The 18,453-nt window shown below is 40.5% G+C and overlaps 1 protein-coding gene across 1 annotated transcript in view; it reads right to left on the reverse strand.

Annotated features, from left to right (window-relative positions):
* The window catches only part of ETNPPL (ethanolamine-phosphate phospho-lyase), a 62,257-nt gene that overhangs the window by 20,726 nt on the left and 23,078 nt on the right, over positions 1-18,453 (reverse strand). Inside the window, exons 4-8 of the mRNA XM_073602230.1 lie at positions 15,472-15,546; positions 15,026-15,119; positions 12,164-12,280; positions 4,421-4,503; positions 2,569-2,794 (exon numbers count right to left, since the gene is read on the reverse strand). Of these exons, the coding sequence (XP_073458331.1) occupies positions 2,569-2,794; positions 4,421-4,503; positions 12,164-12,280; positions 15,026-15,119; positions 15,472-15,546 (595 nt within the window). The remainder of the gene's footprint in view (positions 1-2,568; positions 2,795-4,420; positions 4,504-12,163; positions 12,281-15,025; positions 15,120-15,471; positions 15,547-18,453) is intronic.

Here is an 18,453-nt window from a genome sequence, read left to right on the forward strand (position 1 = left end):
CAGAAGACCTTAGGCCACTGCAGTGCAAGGAAGAGGTTGCAGGGGCCAGTATAGCAGCATAGGAGGAGCCTGCAGGAGCTTAGGATCAGGTCAGTGTTGATGGGGCAATCCCCACCGCAGTGCTATTGTGTTCTACCAGGGAGGGGGGAGTACGGGGAAAACCCACAGAATACAATATAGCCGCTGGCAGTGATCGGGAGAATAAAATCTCAACAGGCTGGTTGTACTGAAGTTGATCAATGAATCATCTTCAGTATAACCAACCTGCCCATAGACAGATCAAAATTTCGATCTGTCTATGGCTGGTTTAAGTAATTCACTTTGACTTGGTATTAGCGTGTTTTAATTACTGCACAGTAGTGCTCAGACCACAGGAGGGTGAAAGAGCACAAGGAGCCAGTCAGTTGTGTTGCAGTACACAAGCTGTTGAGTGCTGTGGCTCCAACTCCATACAAACTGAATGATTAGCTGCAGCCAGAAACGCCATCCCTGGATGCAAACTGGCATTGTTCAGTCTAATCGCATGTAACTGTTCTGACAAACAATTTCATGCAGATGCTGACGGTTATACAAGGCGCCAACCCGGCTGCAGCTGTTTGCACACACTCTGTGGAGGGAAATAGTTTAACTGCCAGCAAGAATTTCAGATTCTTGCTGGCAACTGCCCATTTGAAAGGGTCCTTGCAGTTTGCCATTATTAGCAAACTGTAATAGCAGCAATGGGCAGTTAAAACATAAGCATTGAAAGGCTTCATTTAGATTTACAGGTGGGGGGGGCATCAAAACAGCGTATTTTTGCAGACCGCCAACTGCAACCCCCCCTTTAAACTGCAATAGGTAGCAAACAGGGGTGTTTACATGCTGCGACCGTGATGCTTTGCTTCACACCCACGGCAAAGTTCACCTGACATTAAGCATTCAGCGGGCGCAAGCCCAACAATTGCTGCATATTCAGGTAAGTAGGGAAGTGGCACAAATGTACGTGGTTGTGCCACATTAAAACAGGCGGTGAGGAAGCGATTAAGTGCCCCCTCATCGCCTGTTTTAATGTTAGAGCTGCACAATTAATCGTTAAGAATCGAGATCACAATTTTTTTCCCCTTGCGATCTTGACAAAGCATTTTCCCAATTCTTTCTATGCAGAAAATTCTCTGCTCAAGCTGACAGCTGTCAAAAAAACAAAAACAAACATGCACCCTGCCAAGTATCACAACATTCCTCAGCCCTAGGCTAACTATAAACATGGTAACATTTTGTTCTTTAGATCAAAGGAATGAACTTCGGTCTGTAAATGAGGGAAGTTTAACCGCTTAAAGACTAAACCTTTTTCTGACAGTTGGTTTCACGTTAAAATCATTATTTTTTGCTAGAAAATTGCTTAGAACCTCCAAACATTATATATATATATATATATATATATATATATATATATATATATATATATATATATATTTTTTTTTTTTTACACAGAGACCCTAGAGAATAAAATGGTGGTTGTTGCAATATTTTATGTCACACTGTATTTGCACAGCTGTCTTTCAAATGCAATTTTTTTTAAAATTCACTTTTTAATAAATTCAAAAAAACTAAAGAGTAAAGTTAGCCCAATTTTTTGCATAATGTGAAAGAGGTTGTTACGCCGCAAGACTCGTGATCTTTATTCTAAGCAAAAAAATTGTGATTCTCATTTTGGCCAGAATCGTGCAGTTCTACTGCCTGTCAGTAGCCTCTGGAACGCAGACCAGGCTTCAGAGGAAAGGGAGATTTAGATGCATGTCTAATTCTACCCTAAGATACCCCACTCTATGGATATCTACATGTAAATAATAATCTGTTTATCATAACCCAGCATTTTAATAGGAAAGACCCTGTACTTACTGGGGAAATGACAGCCCACTGAATTATAGATTATAATTCACTTATATTTTTCCACACTTTAGCTCTACCAATCATTATGCGATCTTAACAAAACTGCAGATATTGGCCAGTGAGTTCATTTATTGAACAGATACCAACAATTTAAGATATTATTTAGACACAATGGTTAGTATATATCTAAATCTGTTGTGCCCTAAGTAGTCCTGAAAGTAGACATGAAAAGTTATATTCCAAGCTATCATATTCATTACAATGAACTATAAAAGATTTGTTGTACTTTGCAAACCACTTAGCAGTATACTGTATATTAACTTGAACAGCCCAGATTAACATTGATAGAGGATAAGAATTGCTTTAACATGCGGAAAATACTTTTAATGCTACAGTTAGTGCTGACAATTAGGAACATTTTCAGGGACAACATTTTCCAGGAACAGGTTTCAAAACCTGAGAATGTCTTTGGAAATTGAGGACAGTAGTCTGTATATCTTTTTATGGATTTGGGTTAGCACATGCTAGAATTATTATTATTATTATTATTATTATTATTATTATTACTACCACTGCTCTTTAAGATTATAATAATCCAATATGATGGTTTAGAGCAGAGATGCTGTTTGATTGGCCAAACACAGACAGTCAGGTAGTTCATGTATAATTGTGAATATATTTGTAATTAACTTAACTTACTGTGTTAAAATACTCCAGTCCAGTAGCTCCAAAGGCTTCTGCAATTTCTCTGGTTGTGACAACACAAGACAACGGATGTCCATTGCCGATAGGTTTTCCCATGGTTACAATGTCTGGCACAAAATGTTCTCCTTGCAGTTGGAAACTCCAGAAGTGTTTTCCTACCCGGCCAAATCCAACCTGCACTTCATCTGCTATGAAAACGCCACCTGCCTTGTGTACATAGCTGAAACAGAGGAATAAAACAACATTCGAACATACAAAGGAAATCTAGAAAGCGGATATTTCATAGAAAGAATCTTTGTTTTAGAAAATTTCACGGATATAGCACCACTCTATTCTTTATCCGAATCTTAATGTGTATGCGGCGACACTACAGGTGTTGGCAGCTTGAATCCTTTTATTGATATTAGGATAATATTTGGGTACACATCCAGCTGTTTGGTGTTAGGATTTCATTGTAGCACATTTTCTTCAGTGTTAGCGCAGGAGTTTTTTTTTCTCTTTCACTTTTTAAGCTAATTAAATAATAATTGAGGGCAGTATTTTACAGCAACCAATTAGGGTTCAGATTACTGTAGTTAGATTAGATTAGATTACTAAAATACAAATCTGTCAGTGCTGGGTCACTTGAAATTTTAATTTTAATTGACATATGCCCCGTACACACGGTCGGACTTTGTTCGGACATTCCGACAACAAAATCCTAGGATTTTTTCCGACGGATGTTGGCTCAAACTTGTCTTGCATACACACGGTCACACAAAGTTGTCGGAAAATCCGATCGTTCTAAACACGGTGACTCTAAAACACGTACGTCGGGACTATAAACGGGGCAGTGGCCAATAGCTTTCATCCCTTTATTTATTCTGAGCATGCGTGGCACTTTGTCCGTCGGATTTGTGTACACACGATCTGAATTTCCGACAACGGATTTTGTTGTCGGAAAATTTTATATCCTGCTCTCAAACTTTGTGGGTCGCAAAATCCGATGGAAAATGTGTGATGGAGCTTACACACGGTCGGAATTTCCGACAACAAGGTCCTATCACACATTTTCCGTCGGAAAATCCGACCGTGTGTACGGGGCAATACAGTAATTATATATATCACAAGAGAAAGTAATAAGCTTTGTCTCACAGTACATACACATAGCTCCCAGCTGTCCCTGATTTCATGGGCCTGTCCCCAATTCGGAACAAAGTCCCTCTGTCCCTCCTTTTTCCTCATTTGTCCCTCATTTTGATCTGATCTATATAGTTGTATATAAAATGCACTATTTATCTTTCAAAAAGTGCTTCACACTGATAAACCTTTCATCTAATTTCTAAATTGCTTCATTTGTAAATTTCAGAAGCCAGTATAAGGGAATAGTAGTGGTTAAAAAAAAAAAAAAAAAAAAAAAAAAAAGCACTTGTGGGTATAACTAATCATTTTTTTTTTTAAATAATTCTCCTTTAAGGGACCATGGCAGGGAGCATGTCCTATGCCTACATACTTTTGCTTATTGGTGTCCCTCATTCCCATCTCAAAAAAGTTGGGATGTATGCATACAGTACCTACCACTCCCATCAACATATCCTGATACATGCAAACCAGTAAAATGTCCTTATTATATTTAACATTATGATAGCTAACCAAAAATATTTCCATGCAATCAGTGACATTGAGCTCTTACAATACTCTGCATTGTAAAATTCCTCTGTTATATATCATGAGTGTTTACTTTTTTTTATCTTTAAAATACATACTGTAATCACAAAAGCCTATTAACCAATATAAAACATTGATGACATTGTACAATTTAATAGCATTGATACAAGAGACATACAATGATTTATTTTCTACATACTCTGCCACTTTCTGGAAGTAACCAGGTGGTGGGATAATTTGACCTCCACAGCTCTGCATGGATTCAGCAATGAAGGCAGCAATCTATGTAAGAGAAGAGGACATCAGGGATGTGTTCTATCTTCTACATTCTGTAAATAGGTTTGCGTCCAGAGTTCGCAGCCTTTTTTTTTTTTTTTTTAAAGAACACTGAATAATAATTATTTCAAACAACCAAACATTAATGATCACATTGTGCTAAATTAGTAACCACTGATGGTTACTTTTAAATGGCTTCAAGCTTCAATGGTTTTCAAGCTAAAAACATAGGAAACTCATTAAAATATTGCCTTTAAAAACTTTAAATGGCTTCAGAGTCACTTTTCATCAATCTGGAGACCTCCATAGACTGGACAATAAAAATGATGCTGGGACAAATTTGGTTTGTACATACACTTTAACCTCAATTAACACTAAATACCATCAGGAGCTGAGCTTTTCTTCTGGGAAATAAAAGTCAGGTTATTTAGAATAAAGAGGTTATAAAATATTACAATAGTGTAAAACGATCTTCTGGATAGCCAAAAAGGAAATGCATATGTTATCAATAAAATAACAGGGATAGCTGTACTTAATGAAATATGTAGACTTTCACTGCTGACCTCCATCTAGAATGCAAAATGTGGATTACATGGCTGTGTATTTGTTCAATATTTTCGGAGAAACCAATTTGGGACATCTAGTCAAAGACCTTTTCTCCAGGTCTTGGGCTCAGAAAGTAAAGAAACCCATGATTCTGAATGGCAGCCAGGAAACTATTTTGTAGGAGAATTCAGCAAATGGCAGCCTTCATATTAAAGTATAACTAAATGCAAAACTTTTTTTAGATTTGGATAGAGTGGAGAGGGATTAGAACATCTGTCTGTTTTTATTGCTGTCTGTACATCCATTAAGGAGAGTCCGCCTCTATTTGTCCTGTTTACCATTATCATTGAATGTGATAGTAAAAGAAAACCCAAACTTTTAGGTTGTCCCCAGAAAAGTAATAGAGCGGAAATCTACCATTGGGTACACTAGTTCTGGTGACCTGGGGGTTCAATTAATTCCTTTAATTTGCAGGGATTTCTTCTCGCTTGCTGTTTGGCCATGGGACAGGAAGTGAAGGGAAATCTGCGCAATGGGACCCAGATGGCGAAAAAAGAATCTGACGGGTTATAACCCTCCCTTACTCTATCCAAACTGAAAAAAAAAAAAGTTTTGCCTATAGTCCTACTTTAGTTCAGTCATAATAGGAAAGTGATGTTAAACCACTGGTTCCATAGATCTGTTGTATATCTTGCACCTTAAGCTCCATTCACACATATGTGAATTGGATGCGTTTTGAACCGCATCCGAGTCGCATGACATGTGATTCAAGACGACTTTTAATGGAGCTGGTTCACATATGTGCGGTGCAGCTGCAGTGCAAATTCGCCAGTGCGTTTCTGAGCACTACGATCGCACGTCCGATCAGCTTTGAACACAAATTTGATCCACAAAAAAAAAAAAAAAAGCATGGGGGTTCCCCCAATCCATACCAGGCCCTTTAGGGTCTGGTAAGGATTTTAAGGGTAACCACATGCCAAAATAAAAAATAAATAAAAATAATAAATAAATAAATAAATAATAAAAAAAAAGGTGTAGAGTATAGATCTGGTATAGATTTTAAGGGGAACCCCCAAGCCAATTTTTTTTTTTTAAATGGTGTATCCATACCAGACCCTTATCCAAGCATGCAGCCTGGCAAGCCAGGAAAGGGGACGACGACAAGTGAGCGCCCCCCTCCCCCTCCTGAACCATACCAGGCCACATGCCCTCAACATGTTTATATGGACATGGGCTTCTTTCTTCTCCACAACCCTGGCCGGTTATTGTGGGGATCTCAGGGCAGGGGGCCTATCAGAATCTGCAAGTCCCCTTTAACAAAGGGGCCCCCAGATCCCAGTCTCCCCCGATGTGAATGAGTAGGGTGTACATTGTAACCCTACTCATTCACCCAAAAAAGTGTCAAAGAGAAAGACAGTTTTTGACATTACTTTTATTAAAAAAAAAAAAAAGTCCCCCTGATGTAGATCCATTGTCAATCATGATGCCTGCCGCCACCGATGACCCCAAAAAAAAAAAAAATAAATAAATAAAAAAGCGCCGCTTTTTTTTTTTACGTGGGCCCTATCCCCAAATCCATACCAGGGCCTACGCTAATTTTTGAAAAAAATTGGCGTGGGGTTTCCCCTTAAAATCTGTACCAGACCCAAAACGGTCTGGTAAGGCTTGGGGGAGGGACCCCAAAACTTTTCTTTTTTTCATGATTTTTTATTGCCGACAATTTTTTAAAAAATTTTTACATTCACCTTTCAGCGGGAAACCCCGCTGACAGCTGATGAGTCATCCGTTATTAAGGATGTGGCGACCGCTGGCTCCAACTAGGTGACTAGGTGTGAACCTAGCCTAAGAGACCGCTAAGCCTAACATGGAATTAAAAGGCAGTTAAAAATGATCTAACCACTTTCTCTGTATCATGTATTTGTGGCCGATAAAGTCCAACTCCATTCAACAAATTAATTTTTCAGATCTGGATGGATACCAGAGTTTTGAACCATCCTCTGCAGTTAGGGTCTTTGTCACAAAATGTCATTCAGTTTTGGGCAGAGCTTATTTTACACTTGCGGTTGGGGGGGGCAGTAAAAACACGTGTTTTTTTCATGTTCTCAATGTTCCCCCAACTGCTTCCCCTGAGCTGCAAGGTTAGCCATATGGGGGTATACACATGCCATGGCCATGATGCTTTGCACTGTGGCATGGCGAAAACTATCCTTGCTGTTGTGCTGGCCGCTGAGCAAGGCACGCAATGGGCACGCTATGACGTGGGCTTTTAAGGCTTAAAACAGGTTGTGAGGAGGTGACATAACACTTCCTCACCACCTGTCAAATGTTCTCTGAAGATAGATCCACCACGGATCACTCTTCAGAAGGCTAACACAAAAATAAAATGAGCCCTTTTGCTTTTATACACAATTTACATTAGGTTTCCCTTTAAAACAGATGTTTTCTCTATGAGCACTTTGCATTACAGAAGGGTCAGCCAGTATTTTCTTGCATCACAAAGTTGATCAACAAAGTGTGTATGTAGTACAATAAATCTTCTATACACTATATTCCAAGAGAGGCCTGGGAGGGTTTCCAAGGTAGCTGAGATTACTAGTCTTTATGACAGCCTGTTCAGCAACTGGGAATTGCCATCAAAACCTAAAATATGCAAGAAGGAGAAGAAAGGGAGAAAGAAAACTGCCCATTAGTGAGTACTTTGATCGTGGCTCCATAAAAGAGGTATGAATTACAGAGTACGCTCTCTCTAAAAAGATATGAATAGCAAAGCACAATAACAGCATAGTAATAACATAATCCAGAGTACGCATGCCGCGTTCTTGTTGTTTCATAATCACGCTTTTGTTTGTAAACTGAATGTCAGTCTTTCTTCCCTCATGACAAAAGCTGTTTATAAAGGCATAAAGAACAATTCACACATCAAATCATCCATCCCCGGTCCCATTTTCTGGATGAAGTAATGCTTCACAGCACCATTTCTCAGGATTTTTTTCGAATCAAAGACCAGCCATCCACTACAGACATTGTGAGTAATGTAACAATGCAGAATGAAATGTCAGAGACAAGATATTAAAGAACTAAAGATTCATGTATAACAGTCTAAACAAGAGCCAGAGCCAGCTACTATGTGATGCAAAAGCCTCACAAAGTAAATAAAACATTTTTTTAAACTCCCCTGACTAAGCCAAATCCTCCTTTATTTGTGTCTCACATGCTCACCCTTCCAGACACTGCAGCTCACAGTGGGAGGGTTTCAGCAGCGGAGGAAGTGCTGTCCATCCAAAAAGCATTGGGCAGGACAGGGTTTGTCCAGCTACTGATTGACAAACTCCAGGCGTGTGACAATGCTGACAGTCACGCCCCCCTGCAAATTTTATACATTTCTCTGTAGTGCAAGCAGGCATGGCCTACATAAGAGGCACCTCCTCTCTGAATTCAGGAGCAGTGCAATGCAATTGCCACCCCATCTCAGGAAGATGCATTAGGTGGATTTCACTGCCAGGATCACTTAATAATTAGGTGTTGCAAAACATATTTTTTCCATGGGAGAATGGTTCTGCTTTAAGGCTACAGGCCGGCACGCCTGTACCTGGCCCAGGTCCAATCAGTTCAACAGGAGGGCTTAGGAACCTGACCAGCATGCACTGCCTTATTGCTGAAACCGATCCCCTGCAGTGCATCTGGCATCTCCTCTTCTCCCTCCCACCGGCTTTTGTCTGCTACAGGGGGAGCCACAGGGGGATTGGTTCCAGTATTTGCTCTGCCACTCTGATCACCTTCCCCCCACTCTGATCATCCGCCTTCCTTTCCTCTACTCCAATCCCTGCAGTGCTCCGGCTTCCCCTCTTCTCCTTTCCGCCAGCTGCAGCTGCTGAGGGAGACAGGAGGATTGGGTTCAGGATGGTGAGCGGTCATTCCAGAAAGAAAGGGGCTAGTAAATATGACATATATACCAGCCCCTTCCTTTCCCGAGTGAACACAGTGAGCGGTCGGGACTGATCACGCCTGTGTTCATTTATAACTGAAGCATAGTAAACATTTAGAATGCTTTGGCTTGTGAATGAACAGGAAGCCTCTGTTCAGAGCGCTTCCTGTTCATTCACTCTCCAGTGTAGCTGAGGCTGCAGAGAAAGGAACTGAAGAATATCCTTAATCCCTTTCTCTGTCTTAAAAGGGATCCATCAGGTGTCTGTTTATACCCCTGATATTTTATTTTAAGCTCCCCTCAAGAGGGTATTGTGCGCAGTTGCAGGGCTCTTGCACAGAATAGGTCACATATGAAGGGGTGTAATTCCTGCCATGCCTACAAAGCAAAACATTGGAGCCACAACATGTGTACACCCACCCCCAGCCGCTGCATGGTGGGGGAGCGATAAAAGCACAGGTCAACGTCATTAGGGTGAATATGTTGCTTTTGCCTTTTACAGGCATTCACTGTCAGAGTTAGTAACTTTACAAGTCATATAATTTCTGCGCAGAATCTCTGTGAACAGTTGACATTATAGTTAAAAAGCAAATGTTTGCTTGTACAGGTGTTGGAAGGGGGTTTGCGGCTCATGCATGCAAAGTGGAAGCTGGCTGTGAAGCCACAAGGCTTCACTGCCGGTTTCCATTAGGTAAGATGCTGGCGCCTGGACCTGAAGCCTATTGAAGAATCAGCTCTGGTGAGGACAGTGCTGGATCCCTAGATAGGTGAGTGTCTTTCTAATAAAAGTCAGCAGCTACATTATTTGTAGCTGCTGACTTTAAATTTTTTGGAAGGAGACTGAAGCTCAGTTCATTTGGGCCTTAATGCTTTCTAAAATGATGGATTAAATAATGGATAGGAAAATTTTAGACATTTAAAGCCTGAGCTTTAAACAAACACCTATTTCAAATATTTCGTTGTTGACCTGGATGTCTGAATGATCTATATATAAAACAGATAAATAAATAATGACTGAAAAGTTATGTTTAAAAAAAGCACTTTCGAAACTTATGAAGACAGAGGCACGACTGTATTAACATTCCTAGTAACTGATGGTTAAATTTGTTCTCCAGGGCCAAAGACCTTGCCAACAAAGGTGTTCTACTTAGGGAAGTAAAAGATCACAGGATATCCTTGTGTTTTTTTTTTGGATGTGCCCTTTTCCTGTGTTAAGCACACATGGAAAAATTGTACAGTATGTCTTAGCAGAGCAGTTTTGAACATAAATTCAGTTCCTCTAGAGAAGCTGCTTTTAAAACATTTCTACAGAAACAGCCTGGCTTAGGGACTAAACAGTCCGTATGAAAAGACAAACCTAGAAAATAAAATTTCTAGAAAATTAAAAGTGTAATTTTTCTCATTGGAAAATGTTTATATCATTTGTCTACTGTATATAATGACTAATGTATTGAGTTCAAAACATTGCACCTCGGTAAGTATGATATAACTAAGTGTCCCACTCAAATAATAAAGAACAGACCAAGCTTGCAAATACAGCAATACTAAGTTATACCCAGTATTTAGAAACCTTATAATCGCGTATTTGTATTCTGACCAATGCTGTATAGCCAGGACCACTATGTAAACTAAGGTCCCAGGGATTACAAAAAAGATGTTATAGTATATCATACAGGTTAATGAAAACTAAGATAGAAATTCTAAAAACTACCTCCGTTTATGACACATTCCATGACAATTATCTTTAAAGAGGAGCTCCAGTCATTATTATGTTAAGTCAGCCGCTATAAAAACTGTAGCTGCTGATTTTTAATAAACAGACGCTCACCTGTCCCAGGATCCAACAATGTGCTCACCCAAACCTTCTGTCCCTTGTGCCTGCATCTCAACTGTGGGCACCTGGCTGTGACAGCTTGCAGCTTCACAGCCGGGTGCCCACTGTGCATGCGCGAGCTACCCTTAACATTGCGAATGGTCCTGCAGTATTCTGGGACCTGTGACGTGCCCCAGAAGCCTGCGGGCAGGGAGGCGGGAGGAGAGCCAGGTACCCCTCCACCCTTAAAAAAGTGCCATCTTGTGAATGGGGGGGGAGCCCTAAAGTGGAACTTACCCTTTTGGGTGGAGCTCCACTTGAAACAATTGAATTGCACAGTTTTGTTTATTGGAGGGTCTGTGAGTTTGGCAGTTTGCACAAAAAATGTTTGCTCTATTCTTATTTCATGTGCCTGCATGATTTTTCCCAAATCCAGTTAGGATGTACCAATCCAGGTGCACAATGGCTGTCATTCTCCGAGTGCACTGGTGTTAGACGAGTCACCCTCTTTGAGAAGGCACATGTACAGTCATGCCAATGAACATCTAAATGATTCAGAGAAGGATCGGGAGAAAGTGCTGTGGTCAGATGAGACCCAAATTTAGCTCTTTGGCATTAACTCAACTCGTCGTGTTTGGAGGAAGAGAAAACTTAAGGATTTAAATAAGATCTGTAAAGAGTGGACCAAAATCCCTCCTGAGATGGGTGCAAACCTGGTCATTACCTACAAGAAACATCTTACCTCTGTGCTTGCCAACATGGGTTTCTCTACCAAGTACCAAGTCATGTTTTGCTTGGGGATCAAATACTTATTTTACTCACTGAACTGCAACCTAATTTATAAAAAAAATTTGAATGTGTTTTTTTACTGAATTTTCGGTTGATATTCTGTCTCTATCATTTAAAATACACCTATGACAGAAATTATAGACTCTTCGTTTCTTTGTAAGTGGGCAAACTTACAAAATCTGCAGGGGATCAAATAATTATTTTCCCCACTGTATGCCATACATGTAATTTTATGTTTAAGTAGAACTATGGTTTCTCATAATATATTATGCTGCAGCATATCTACATAAAAGGTACATCTGCACTTCCAGTTCTCTTAAGCTCCACCACAGTTAATCCTGTCAGTAAAGTTCACTTAATGCAGCTCTCCACGATGGTATGGCAACGATTCTGCACTGTTCCTGAATTCAGTCACTGCCAATTTACAGGTCTGCAGATTGTCAATCACTACCGACCAATACTTAGTCCTGCCAAATGCTTTCTGAATTGTTTACTTCATGAGGCTTGTGCATCACATAGCACACACAGGAGCCTTTGGTTGTACTTTAAAGGAACATGATATGTTTTAGCAAATGATAGTTCTCACAGCTAACCTGGCGATTATTTTGGTGAGCTTCTCTGATGATGTTATTGACTTCCTCAGCGTATGCAGCTCCAGGATCTGGATGATCTTCCCTGTATATTCCTCGGTAGGTATCAGGTGATGAAGCCTGCAGCGTACAAATATTATTTTATTGAAAGCATTTAAAAAATATATATACATAAAGAGCTGCTTAGAGTGGAACTAAACTCTCCTTATGCTACTAGTCTTAGTAAATAGATAGGAAAGTCTATTGCATTTTTAGGCAGGTGGAACTTATGTTCCCATTTAATTCTTAAGACCCTTCCTGTTTTGTAATACTTCCTCTGGGTAAGCCTCACCTGTTACCTATTTAAGGTTTGGAAGGCGTTTCATCAGGGTTTTTTGGAAAATGTCAGCAGTGTGAGGAGTGTTTTCCTAACCGCAGGATGACGCACTTTGGGATGCCAGGGAAAGGACCGGTGGAGGCTTCTGGTCTAATAGGAAGTAGTGTGCCCTAACCGTAAGTAATACCATAGCACCCCTCATGGAACTGTGTGAGAAATAGCTAAAGTTTACAATGCCACTTTAAACGAAACTAAACTTGGATTACTAAAGTAATCCGTCATGCAAGAAATATGTAATGCCTCTCTATTGCCATGTGTTCTGGGCTATTTAAAGTATGTTGCACTCAAGTCAAATCGACTGCTTAATGCTAAGACAGGGGTCTCCAAAGTATGGCCTGCAGGACACATTCGGCTGACTAGGATGTTTTTTCAGGTCTGCAGCTAGAGTCCTAAGACTCACTGCAGGGACAGTTTCTCCTCAGGTTGTGAAATGTGCTTTGCATACTAACAGGCATTGAGGGGGCCTCACCCCCCCCACCAGTATGCAGTGTAAGTCCTGCACCCAACAAGGTCCAAATTATTTGAGTGCAGACCTGTTGCACCTCCCAGCTCCTGGCCTGCAGTTAAATTCAGCTTCCTTTACCGCTGTAATTTCAAATACAGTATGCCTGTGTAACAGTGGGGCAGTAGGTCTGAACTAAAGCCAGCCCTTGAGAGGCACACTACAGCGGTAATAGACACTGAACAGGGGAAATGTAAGGTGGTGCTGGGAGACTGATGGGGAAACAAATGTATGTGGGGGGGGGCTCTGATAGGGACACAGGTGTGGGACAAAAGTGTGGGGGGTTCTGATGGGGGACACAAATGTACAGGGAGGGCTCTGATGGGGACACAAGTGTGGGGGCGGCTTTGATGAGGATAACAGCGTGGGGGGCTCTGATGGGGATACAAGTGTGGGGGGAGGCTCTGATGGGGACACAAGTGTGGGGGGGGCTATGACTGGGGACACAAATGTGCAGTTGGGGCTCTGATCAGGACACAAGTGTGCAGGGGGCACTGATGGAGACACTTGTGTGGGGAGATGGCTCTGAGGGAAGACAAGTGTTTGGCAGGGGCTCTAATGGGGACACAAATGTGCAGTGGGGGATCTGTTGTGGACACAATTGTGCAATGAGGGCTCCGATTGTGACACAACTGGTCAGTGGGGGCTCCAATGGCGACACAAATGTGCAAGGGGGGTGTTAATGGGTACACAAACGCGCAGGGAGAGTTTGATGGGGACACAATTGTACAGGAAGAATCTGATGGGGACTCAGATGTATGGGGAGATTCTGATGGGGACAAGAATGAGCAGGGAGAATCCCAACAGGGAGACAAATGTGCGGGAAGACTCTGCTGGGGAAACAGAGCTATGGGGCGACTGATGGGAACACAGATATAAGGCCTCATGCACAATGAATGTGTAGCCCTTAGGTGTGGGCAGAGGATACGGGTGCACTATCCAGCCACACTGATGGCAGCCTTTCAAATTCTATTTTCTTCCATGGCTGTGAATTAATTGATAAACAGATTTTTTTTCAGCCTACGAATTTCTGCAAATTATACAATGTGGCTCTCGAAATGAAAAGTTTGGATTTTGGAATGAATACCTAATTTATTGTTAGAAATTTGCTAGTTTGAGAAAAAAATTCTAACCTACTCTTTTGAATTTTCTCTTCACTCAACAATTTGACCTCACTAATGATTAGAAAATCAAACACATCCATAAAAGGAAAAACTTCATCCAGAATTCTACTAGTGTATGGCCAGCATAACAGTAGGTGATGGGTAACGGAGGAGGGAGCCCTGGCTATCTGAGTGGACCTTGCATTTTACTGCAAGGTCCCATTTAAGTGTACATTTTGACTTTAAACAGGGCCATTTTCAATGAATGTATGGATTTGTGTGGTGTTCTTTTTCATATTCCATCTACTATATTTAAAATATGAATTCGGCCCGGTTCACACTGATGCGAGTTCATGACAAATTCGATGCGTCAAAAACACTTTAAATTCGCACGTCATCCCTAAAGTAATTTCACATACATGCGTTGCGATTCCTCTACGAATGCGATGCGATTAAAAAAAGGGTCTTGTGCGAGTTTACTGTGTTGCGAATTTAGTCTCTATAGACATCAATGTAAATCATTCTTGAATCGCATTGATGGTTCACATATGTGCGAATTCCACCACACTACTCTCCACAAAAACCAGGAAGTACACAGGAAGTTAATACCTTTTTTTTTTTTACATTATGATTCCATTGGCTAGAATATCAATCACAGTTATGTCCAATTCGCTGTAAAATCGCAGTAAATTTGCGGTAAAATCATGGTAAATTCGCACCTCACAAAGGACAAAAACACAGCGCATCAGTGTGAACTGGGCTTTACACATATAAAACTTGAGTACCCAGCAATGATAACTGTTTTCAGAGCCTATTGTCCTAAAAACCTAAAATTATGCCAATAATAACTAAAGGATTGTTTTTTTTTAAAGAAGAGTACTTACCACATGAACATATTCTTTCTTGGCTTCCTTTCCAAGTTGATGAAATTTATATGGACTTATGTCAATCAGAGACGTCACATGACCATGGTAAGCACTAAAGCATAAAATGACAACACAGGCATACATTTCAATGGTGTATGATTAAGATATGATAAAAACAATATGCAACAATCTTAAATATGCAAAGAGCTTTACTGCGTCCAAGTAAAACAAACCAATATTTGCATGTATTCTTTACCACTTACAGTATTCTTCTATACAAATAGATTGTTATAGGTTTTTATTATTTGCTAAATCTTTGCAAATATATAAAATCATCCTAAATTATAGTTATTAAAAATTATATTCAAATAGATTTAAAGCATAGTTTTTAATATAAATTATCACCATGAAATGCAAAAGAATTTTAGAGTCAATGCTCTTTTGTAACATGGAGTTGAACTTACTGATCAAGGGTAATTATGTCCAAGTGGCCAGAGTACTGTCGTGCCAAACGAAGAGCGAGGTCATTTGCCTCTGACCTGCAGGGAAGAATAAACATATGACACTTAGGACACAACTGCAGTTTATGAGAACATGCTATTATAGGTAAACTTGAGCTGCCAAAATACACATATCAAATAATATGTATCTGATTTTCACTGTGCAGCTGTGCCTTCACGCAAACCTGTGCTTTGCTCATGCAGGACACTGTAACAAGTTTATTTTAAAGTATAGCTAACAGCAAAATTTTTTTTGTTAAGATTTAACTAACATGGTGTGAGGCTAGAGCGACTGTCAGTTGTTTATTACTGTCTATCCCTATTAGGAACAATAACTTTCTCTAAATGTCCTGATTACCAATGTCCCCGGGAATGAAAGTGAGGGTAAATTCAAAATTAGAGTAAGAATAGAGGGGACATCTTTAAATTAGGACACTTGTTCCCATGACAGTTGTCTAAGATGGCATCTCCCTCTCATTTGAATGATATCCGCTCACTTCCTGTGGAGCCTATGGGACCGGAAGTGAAGTGAAATCTCTAATGAGACACACAATGGCAAAAAAAACAAACTAATAGCAGTTTTACCCTCCTCTATCCAAAGTGAAAAAAAAAAATCCTGTACTTCTGGGTATGGATATTTATATGACTCACTCCCATTCCTCTCATGTGACAATTCTGATTGCCCCAGTACTGCCACTTCGGGGTGGCAAGAGACTACTCAGCCCTGTGTAAGAACTAATGCTTCTTTTCTTGCTCCCAGCTGCTAAAAGTAGTGAGTGGCATGGATATGAAAGAAATGTGGGTATGTGCTGCCTGGCCTTGAAGCAAATATGTTGCTTTGCCCTTCTTGGAGAAATCACAAGCTTTCCTTAAAGTGCAATCGATGTATGTACTAGTATTCTTGCTGATAGGAGGTAGGAGTGACAGTTCTTACGCTTACTTCTGCAAACCTTTTATTGTGCCCAACCCAGCTACCCAGCAGTCTGGTGTGAGAGCCAGTTGAGACTTCTTGTATTGGACTGTTAAATGCTTGGTGACAAATCTTAGCCCATAAAAAGGGAAACACTGAGCTTGATTTACTAAAACCGGAGAGTACAAAATCTGGTGTATCTGTGCATAGTAGCCAATCAGCTTCTAACTTCAGCTTGTTCAATTAAGCTTTGGCAATAAAATCTGCAGAGCTGCAACCAGGTCTTTGCACTCTCCAGATTTAGCAAATAACCCCCTCTAAGCCTTAAGTCAGGATAGAGGTCAAAGCAAGTCCATGCACAATATATAATCAGGATCTAGGGGCTTCTTGGTACATAGAAAATGAATTTAGGATTCACAGATTACTTGTATCTGCAGTTTGAAAATATTGTTAGTTTGGAAACTGCTAATGTGACTTGATTCTTCAGATTTTTTCACTCAGGTTTTTAGTGCAGAGCATGTGTTGGGGGTCTGGAAGCCCTGAAACATATGTATTAGGCAAAAAAATAAAATAAAATAAGGAATCTACAGGCATTTTAAACTTCTCCTCTCACACTCCTCTCTGCATAATAGCAGACCAAGTCCAAGTCCACCCTTCCTCTTAGCATTTGATTGATTGAGTTTTTCCTTCCCTAGACATGATGCCCTTTGTAACTAGTGATCGATTTACCATTTCAGCGAGTTCTTATCACAAGGAACATTTCACCACACTAAATAAACCATACATATTCAGTGACTGTAATTTATGTTTTTTTTTTAACTGCATCGTTTTAAAAACTTTAGATATGATGTGACCCTTGTAATGCATTGGATATTCCAGTATTGCAAAGTTATTTTTATCTGATAGCCACTTACAACATCTTCTTTATTCTTATCTACAGAATGTATTGCAAATGTTAAGCCATTTTTTTTTAAACATTTTACACCTATTTGGCAAATACCAAGCAATGGAAATGTACATATTTTTGTAGGATAAATTGAATTGTTAAGAATAGTTGTATTTATGCAGCATATAATATGATATATGAGATCCATTAGAAATGATGGTCATCAGACAGGTTTCATCGTAGGTAGAGAGGCGCGGGATAGCTCCCTCAGGGCAATTCAGCTAATACACTGGGCCCGTACCCGCTCAGATCCCCAACCCTATATCATACTATCGACAGATGCGGAAAAGGCGTTTGATCGTGTTGACTGGTCGTATTTAGAGGCGGTAATCAGGTCCCTGGGGCTTGGGCCGAGGATGGTATCCTCGATCATGGCTCTATATTCTACACCTTGTGCACAAGTGAAGGTAAATGGGACGCTTTCACCTAGCTTCCCAATCAGGAATGGTATGAGACAGGGGTGCCCCCTCTCGCCCCTGCTATTCGCCCTGGTGCTGGAGCCGCTGCTTCGCACTGTGCAAACTAGTAGAGACATTAAAGGCTTGCAGATCGGTAACACTGAACATAAGCTCTCGGCTTACGCCAATGATGTTTTATTCCATCTCTCGGACCCCCTGATCTCACTGCCTAACCTGATGAAGGAACTTAAGCATTTCGGAACTCTTTCCAACTTTAAGATAAACTACTCAAAATCAGAAATCCTGCCCATCCATTTGCCTTCTCACTTATCCACATCTCTGCGAGCTGCATTCCCCTTTACCTGGACAGATTCATCCCTGCGTTACTTAGGGATACAACTGACAAACAGATTCGACACCTTGTATGCGACTAACTTCCCCCCGCTGCTCACGGCGATTAAGAAAGATCTATCACACTGGACACAAACTGCCTTTACGTGGTTGGGACGGGTGAATATAATAAAAATGAACGTACTACCCCGTATACTCTTTTTCCTGCAGATGCTTCCGGTTCCCCTACCTAGACTTTTCTTCGACAAGGTGACTAGCATGTTATCCGAGTTTATATGGCACTCACGGAAATCTAGATTGGCTCTAAGGATATTTAGACGCCCAAAATCTGAAGGCGGCTT

Source organism: Aquarana catesbeiana, linkage group LG01 (genome assembly GCF_042186555.1).
Source record: "Aquarana catesbeiana isolate 2022-GZ linkage group LG01, ASM4218655v1, whole genome shotgun sequence".
NCBI lineage: Eukaryota > Metazoa > Chordata > Amphibia > Anura > Ranidae > Aquarana > Aquarana catesbeiana.